Raw genomic sequence first — 8,053 nt, 5'->3', positions numbered from 1 at the left:
ATGGCTTGACAAGCCGTGCATAGGTCTGCACCTGGGATCTGAACCAGCAAACCCCGGGCTGCCAAAGCAGAGTGTGTGAACTTAACTGCTGTGCCATGGAGCCAGCCCCATGGGCCTCACAAATTTAATTTCAGTTCCAAAGGGGACCATCTTGGGCACCACCACAGCTCTTTGTTTTTTTGAGGAAGATGAGCCCTGAGCTAACATCTGCTGCCAATCCTCCTCTTTTTGCTGAGGAAGATTGACCCTAAGCTAACATCCATGCCCATCTTCCTCCATTTTATATGTGGGACTTCTGCCACAGTATGGCTTGATAAGCAGTGTGTATGGCTGCACCCGGGATCTGGGCCAGCAAACCCCAGGCTGCCGAAGTGGAATGTGACCTTAACTGCTGCGCCCCCAGGCTGGCTCCCACCATAGCTCTTTATTTCCACCTCCTCTCAGTCCTATTGGTTTCAACCACTTCTCCTGGGCAATTTCAGCTCCTGTCTGATTAGGGCAAACTTTCAAGAACCTTGTCCTGACCAGTGGGAGGAATGTTGAGCTCTAGAGTTCCCAAGAAGGCTGGTGGAGGTGGAAATGCCCCAGGGAAGGAATGCTCATCTAGTCTCTCACAAATTCAATAAGAACAACACTAAGATCAGGCAAGATTACTCAAACGAACTTGAGAGCCTTCAGATTTTTGATGCGATGTAGAAACTAGTATTTCAAATCATTCTTCATAATTACTGCCACCCACAGTGAGGACATCAAGAGAAACCTTTACTTTGATAATTTTAGGAGGTGAAATCTCACCCCAGGAACCACTTTTATCTTCTACCAAACACCTGCAGGTTGTAAAAGCAGCGCAGGGAGAGGCAAGAGCAGAGTGTAGTGTGTCTGGGAGTGGGGGTGGTGAAGGGAAGGTAGACAGGACTCCAGAAGGGCTGCAAATATGGAAATCTCATTCCTCAATTATCTGAAGCAGGAGAGTCTGTGCAATTCGGATATAAAGGAGTGCAGCTGGGGAAGAGTTAAGAAAGAACTTCAAACCATGATATAGGTTCCTGGCTCTTCCTTACCAGGCTGAACAGACTTCACTAAGGGGAGGAGAGAAGGGGGCTGGCTTCTCAAACTATAGCTTTCTTTTATTGCTCTTGCCTCCACTAAAAACTGTGGGAATAGGCTTGCTGGCTAGGTACGGGCTACCTCCTGCTTGCTTTAAGAGTCTCCAAGGGACAACAGTTGAGTGGGAGAAAGTGGCTAGAGACTGGGAGGATAGGGAGTGAATGGCGGGGTGTAGACAGTGAAGCTGGTGGCAAGGGCTGGGAACCTGTGTGGCAGGTATGAGAGCAAGGTAGTAAGTCCTAGGCTGAGGCTCAGGGGCCAGACTGCCCAAATCGGCAGCTGCCGAGGGAGTATCACGTGCACAGGTCGCATTGTGAGCAGATAAGCTTATGGGACTAGAAAGACTGATTAGGGTCAGGGACTGAAGGACTCCCAGGTCCTTTCAGGTGGGAGATGCTTTTACAGACTAGGCTGGGTCAGCCAGAAAGAAAGCAGCCTTCCTAGGAGCTTTACCCTTGACGGCTGCTGCCCATGCATGATAACAAGAGCTGGGCCATTGTGTCTTCTCCTGTTCCACACCCTTGCTCTAGATGGTTTTTATCACATGACTCATGAACACACACTGTGTATCCCTGGAGCCCACCTGACGTGGAGCTTGGGGCTAATCCACAAACTTCCAGCATGCCTTTGGGAGGGCTTCTTTATTGGGAAATAAATACAGAGTCAAACAGGTGGGCCAGCCAACATCTGTAGTTCTTGGGTCCAGGAGCAAGGAGTCTGACTTGCTCAGAACTCAGATCTCCATGAGCTGGTCATTCCCCACGATCACCTCGTTCACTCGTTTGGCTACAAAAGAAAAGGAAAAGAATGTTTGAGAATTGCAGCAAAAGATGTCATTTCACACGTATTTCTTGAACAGCCACTATAGGCACCTGGGTTGGTGCATAGTCTTGTATCCGGATGCTTTCCGTTCCAAGTAACAGAAACCTCCACTCCAGAAGCTGAAATCATCAGGATGTAGTACCTCCCATCCCAGCACAGCCACACAGGCAGCCCAAGCGCTGGTCACTTCCACAGCCCAGAGAAGTCAGGAGGCCCCCCTTTCCACTCTGCTACCCCAAACGGGCTCCCTTGTGGTCTCAGGATGGCTGCTGCAACTCCACAGGGCAGGGAAAAAAGGGCCTGGGCTTCTTATCAGTGAGGAAACTTCTCTCAGAAGCCCCCATCACATTTCTCACCCTTTACTGGCCAGAACTGGTCACATGCCCAGCCCTAACCCATCAAAAAAAAAGTCATTTCAAACCCAGTTACTTCTAATTCTGTGCTCATAGTTTATTCCTCAGCTCTTGAGAAGCTCTTGGGAATACAACTTGCCAAAGGGACTACAGGAGAATCAGCATCTTCCCACACAGGAGGACGGGATTGACACTCTATACACCTGGCTTTGGGGAAACTTCATATATGAGGGGAACTGGGGCTGGGTCTTAAAGGATGAAGAGTTTTGTCATGCAGTGAATCAAAGGGAAGACATTCCAGGCTGTTAGAACAACACGAGCAAAGACATAAAGACGGAAGAAAGGAGAACATGAAATACTGTGATATAGGCAGAGGATAGGGAATGGGGGGAAAAGAGTGAGAAGAAATGAGACCAAAAGGATAAATGGAAATAGTCAAAGGAGAAAGGGAGATACCTCATATGTAATGTGGAAACAATGCCACCCATTAATACCACCAGCGTTGTGAGGATTCAACGAATTAAAGAATCATTGAGAGCTCAGTAGAGAGTGGCTATTATTATTTTTGTAAAGTCCAAACCCACAAGGGCCTTCAGGACCTGATCCTCGCATAGCTCTTCAGCTTCATCTTCACTGTCCTCCATTTACACTTAGAAGCCAGGCTATTTGATAGCTTTAGACCTCAGTGCATGCTCTTCCCTCTGCCTAGAATGCCTTTCTTTCCTTCCCCATCTCACTCTTACTCGAAATGCCCTACTCGGACACCGCGACAACGTGATGCCTTCCTTCCGAATTGTCCATCGCCTGCTTTGTGAAAACAGTACCTAATACATATCTCTATCTGTACATCAATAAGTCATTCTCCTCTACTTCACTGTAAGAATCTCAAGGGCAGGGGCAGTGTGTTTATGATCATACCTCAGTGCCTAGCACAGTTGCTGGCACACGAAAGATTTCAGAGGTTTTAGGCAATGACGAGGACAGCGTATGATTATGTAAGTGGAGAGCTACAATTGAAAGGAGGTGAAGGTTGGTAGAGTGGAGAAGTTCGGGGAATTGTGAAGCTGAAGGGTTGGATGGTTCATTGATGGATACGTTTAAGTTGTCCAAGATGTTTGACAAAAGAGAGGGAGGCAAGAGAAAGACTATGAGCCCTCAGTCTATTTAGGGGAGTGCCCTGGAAGCTGACCAGTCACGGGGGGAAACGTAAGAAGAGAGTTTGCTTTCAGGGAATAAGAGCTGTAGAAAGGAGGCAGTGAATCAGGGGTCTGTAAGGATGGGGGAGCAGGGGCATGCTGTCTACTTCTTGCCTGGAGGTACAGGGCAGATGTAGGAGAGGAAACTTTCCCTGTCTTCTATTGGCTCAGACAGAAAAGGCTAACCAGAGGCTAGGGGCCGGCCCCGTGGCCGAGTGGTTAAGTTCATGTGCTTCACTTCAGCGGCCCAGGGTTTCGCCGGTTCGGATCCTGGCCGCGGACATGGCACTGCTCATCAAGCCATGCTGAGGCGGTATCCCACATGCCACAACTGGAAGGACCCACAAGTAAAAATATACAGTTATGTACTGTGGGGCTTTGGGGAGAAAAAGGAAAAATAAAATCTTTTTTTTTTTTTAAAAGATTGGCACCTGGGCTAACAACTGTTGCCAATCTTTTTTTTTTTTTTCTGCTTTATTTCCCCAAACCCCGCCCTGTACACAGTTGTATAGCTTAGTTGCAGGTCCTTCTAGTTGTGGGGAAAAATAAAATCTTAAAAAAAAAAATAAAATGAAATAACCAGAGGCTAACCAGCTGGCTGAAAATGGATTCTTTCTGGGCTAGCTTCCCATGGCCTATAAAGGTCTACCTTTCTTGCCACACTTAGGGGCTTGAGAGTGACTCTGATAATCAGTGAGGCAGAAACTTTGGCTTTCCTTAGGCTCTATTTCAGCCTCAGAAGGCTTTGGGGCAGCAAAGTAAAGATCTCTGATGATGCGATCAAGTTTGCTAGTGAGAGACGTTTGGGGCTGCTGATAGTGCCCACAGCCGGGTGCCTCCTTCTGCTCTGCCAGAAGCAGCAGGGTGTCTGACTGAAGCTTTGGAGACCTTGACATTTCAGGCATGTCTTCTGTTCTTTCCACCTTTCCAGCTTTGTTTCTTGCTATCTCTCTTATACCCTATATTCTAGATTTTCCAAATAACTTGCAGCTTCTAACACACTGGATTGTTTTTTGCCTTCAGGTGCTTGCTTGCCTGGTTCCCCCTTGCTTGAGAGGTTCTTCTCTTTTGTATATTTGGTAAATAGCCAAAAATGTCAAGATTTAGCTTTAATTCCTTCCTTTAAGATGGTGTTCCTGATCCTTGTGCCAAGAACTGACCAATTTCTCTTTTATGTCCTTAATTAACCCTGACAGTCTTCTACCACCATACTTGTGAAACTTTACTGTACTTATTTCTTTACTCGTCTGTGTCTCTATAACAGACTGTGAGCAGCTGGACAGCAAGAAGCAAGTCTTATTCACCTCGACACCCCTGGCCGATCAGAGCCTAGAATGTAGTAGGTAGTAATTGTTGTATGCATGTGTGTTTTGGAGGTTATGTGAGAGTACAGATGCAGGAAAAGGAGCATGTATAGAAGAGAAGGCCTCCAATCTCCTTGTCAAAGAGAATATAATTGACACATCTGGTGCATTACAGCAAGGGTGCCTGGGGGTCCAGAGCATCCTCAGGCCTATTTCTCTAACTTTCTCCAGTAGGAAGAGAAACCTAGGCTTAGACTTTTCACAAAGATGCTGTTATGGCGCCATATTGGACAGAGGCAATCGCATGCGAGAAGAAAAGGAGAGGAAAGAGAGGAGGAAAAGGTAACAATGCAGGAAAGGAACGAGATTCTGAGTCATAAAGATTTGAATTCTAATTTGACTTTGAGCAAATGATTTCAAGTATTTGGGCTTTAATTTCCTCACAAAGTTGTGGGGATTCAATAAGATAACTGACATAAAGAGTCCAGCATAGGGGGCTAGCCCCATGGTCGAGCGGTTAAGTTTGCATGCTCCACTTCAGTGGCCCGGGGTTTGCCAGTTCGGATCCCAGGCACGGACCTACACACCACTCATCAGGCCATGCTGTGGTGGCATCCCACATGGAAGAAATAGAATGAACAACAACTAGGATATACAACTATGTACTGGGGCTTTGGGGAGAAGAAAACAAAAAAGAAGATTGGCAACAGATGTTAACTCAGGGCCAATCTTCAAAAAAAAAAAGAGGGGCCGGCCCAGTGGTGCAGCAGTTAAGTTCACATGTTCCACTTCAGCAGCCTGGGGTTCGGCAGTTCAGATCCTGGGTGCGGACATGGCACCGCTTGGCAGGCTGGCCTATGGTGGGTGTCCCACATATAAAGTGGAGGAAGATGGGCACGGATGTTAGCTCAGGGCCAGTCTTCCTCAGCAAAAAGGGGAGGATTGGCGGCAGATGTTAGCTCAGGGCTATTCTTCCTCAAAAAAAGAAAAAAAAAAAAACACCAGTCCAGCGTAGTGCTTTGATAAGTATTAAACAGAAGTTACAGAATGAGGTTGGGTCTGGACTGTGTTTTCCTGCTCTAGGAATTGCTCCTTCTTATACTTCATAGATACCTGCTTCCTTCAGTGACAGCAATGTGAAGGAGGCCCAGGTAATGCTCAGGCTGCTAAATTCCCCAGAGCTGGGGCTGGTCCTGGAGTGTGACTGTCAATCAGGCTCCACCCTTGAGGTAAGACTGACCAGAAAAGAACAAAAGAAATGCTTCTCTGGCTAGCTTCCCAGGACACCTCCAAAAGCTCCTCTTTACTCTTTATCCCTCTACAGCCATGAGTCAGCCTCATCATCTCATATTCAGACTCTGATATTTGCTCTTTTCCCATCTTCCTAGTTTCCAGGGACACTAGGCTGTTCTGAAGACAGTCCCAGTTCTAGTTAACTGTCTTCTTAGACCTTGGTGCTACAGACCAGGGGGGTGAATGAGGTGCTAGACTGGGGCAGACAACACTTTTCTTTGCTCTGCCAGGCTCTAAATAAACACCTGAACCTTCTCTAGCCTGCTCTCCCTACTCTCCCCTCTTCCCCCTGGTCTGTTCTTGGCCTAGGGCTGGGAGAAGACTTGGTCACTAGGATTCAGGAGAGAGAGACTACATCTGGCATTTTAGGGGTAGATGTATTTTCATGGAGATTGTGAAGTAAGGTAGAAGAAACCTGGAGGGGAGCCACAAGCAGTACTAGTTCTGCTTGGTCAGAGGTGCAAAGGAGGCTATAAGCAACATACTGGAAAGGTTCTGGGCTGGAATCAGGTTGGGAAAGATTCTAAAGGGGAGAGTACAAGGGAGGATGGTAACTTGGGGACAAACCAATGGGATAAAAGGGAATGACAAGTCAGATATGAAAAGCTGCACTGTTGGGAGGCTGGGAAGGATTCTTGCCCGCCAGGACTTGATCTATGCATCCATCAAATCTACTTTCACGGCCAAATGACTGATCATTGTGGTCACAGGGAAGAGATCCAAGTTCTCTCATTGACAGTAAGAAGAGATTCAGATGAAGTGTCCAATTAGAGTCCCTCAGGTTTTGACTCTGTTGGCTGTAGTCTTTCTATTGGCTTGAGCAGGAGTCAAACTTGGCTGCCAGGATTTTTTTGCTGGAGATAGTCTCATTAACTGAGCATGCTGGGGCGGGGTGAGGAAAGTCAGAATTGTTAGGAAATGGCTTGTTCTCCTGGAAGTGCTGGAAGAGGGCAGAGAGGCCCATATTGGATTATGAGAGTCACATTTGGGGTGTAGAAGACTGCAATGGATGTGGTGACTCTGGTATGCAAATAGTCAGAATTTGGAGAGGGGACAGCATTACTTCTGAGGATGAATGTTTTTTCCTCAAATCCCTCCATGTGAGGAAGACTGACTAGGGACTCTCTCATCTACAGAGCTCTTTGCTGGTAAGGTCCTGAGTTGTTGGTATTTGTCTGGGTCATCCATAAACAGGTCTTGAGTGCTGCACTGATGGCTAGGACCTTTGCTTTCTCCATATGGGTCAGCCTCAAAGAAAAGTGATAGTGGGAGCAGGCGACAGGCCAGAGCATCTGTGGCAGGAAGGCACTGACTACTGTGCTAGATGCACTGGTCCCTCCAGTATAGAGGACAGAGAGCAGGATGTACTGGGGTTCTCCAGTTGAGAGTCCAGATGACTTCCCTTGACCACCTCTCCTTAAGGAGGACCATTAAGGAGTCTTCTTGATAAAAAGTGGGCACATAATGTTAGAGCCAGAAAGCCCAGAAGACGCCGAAGCCCATGACATGCTAGGAGCTTGCCTAGCCCAGCCCTGTGCTTCCTGGTGGGAGATTCCATGCCTCAAACCCTCAAGACCTGGCATTCAGTTGTCATTCACACCTTCTGCACCTGGAATGAAAAGGGGTCCTTATAAAGTAAAAGGAAGGAGTGCCAATATTTTGTTGGAAATGGGGAGGAGAAACAGCAGAAACAGTGAGGTTCCAGGTTCCAGCACACAAGAAAAGAGGGATCCTCTGGGGCTGGCCCCGTGGCCGACTGGTTAAGTTCATGCACTCTGCTGCGGCGGCCCAGTATTTCGTCGGTTCAAATCCTGGGCGCGGACATGGTACCGCTCATCAAGCCATGCTGAGGCAGCATCCCACATGCCACAACTAGAAGGACCCACAACTAAGAATATACAACTATGTACCGGGGGGCTTTGGGGAGAAAAAGGAAAAAAATAAAAAAAATTGTTAAAAAAAAAAAAAAGAAAGAAAA

General features: G+C 47.3%; 1 protein-coding gene and 1 long non-coding RNA gene across 5 annotated transcripts in view; one reads left to right on the top strand and one right to left on the bottom strand.

Annotated features, from left to right (window-relative positions):
- LOC139045319 (uncharacterized) overlaps nucleotides 1-8,053 on the top strand; it is a 65,625-nt gene that overhangs the window by 23,804 nt on the left and 33,768 nt on the right. The gene's annotated exons all lie outside the window — the stretch shown is intronic.
- Nucleotides 1,730-8,053, bottom strand: part of EIF2B3 (eukaryotic translation initiation factor 2B subunit gamma) — a 129,113-nt gene continuing 122,789 nt past the window's right edge. For all 4 annotated transcript variants that reach the window (XM_070510037.1, XM_014828065.3, XM_070510039.1 and 1 more), the window contains one exon: nucleotides 1,730-1,893. In XM_070510037.1, the coding sequence (XP_070366138.1) occupies nucleotides 1,841-1,893 (53 nt within the window). In that variant the 3' untranslated portion in view covers nucleotides 1,730-1,840. The remainder of the gene's footprint in view (nucleotides 1,894-8,053) is intronic.

The sequence above is a fragment of the Equus asinus genome, chromosome 5 (genome assembly GCF_041296235.1).
Source record: "Equus asinus isolate D_3611 breed Donkey chromosome 5, EquAss-T2T_v2, whole genome shotgun sequence".
Lineage (NCBI taxonomy): Eukaryota > Metazoa > Chordata > Mammalia > Perissodactyla > Equidae > Equus > Equus asinus.
The sequence above is the reverse complement of the archived record's forward strand: the minus strand, read 5'-3'. Positions and strand labels throughout refer to the sequence as shown.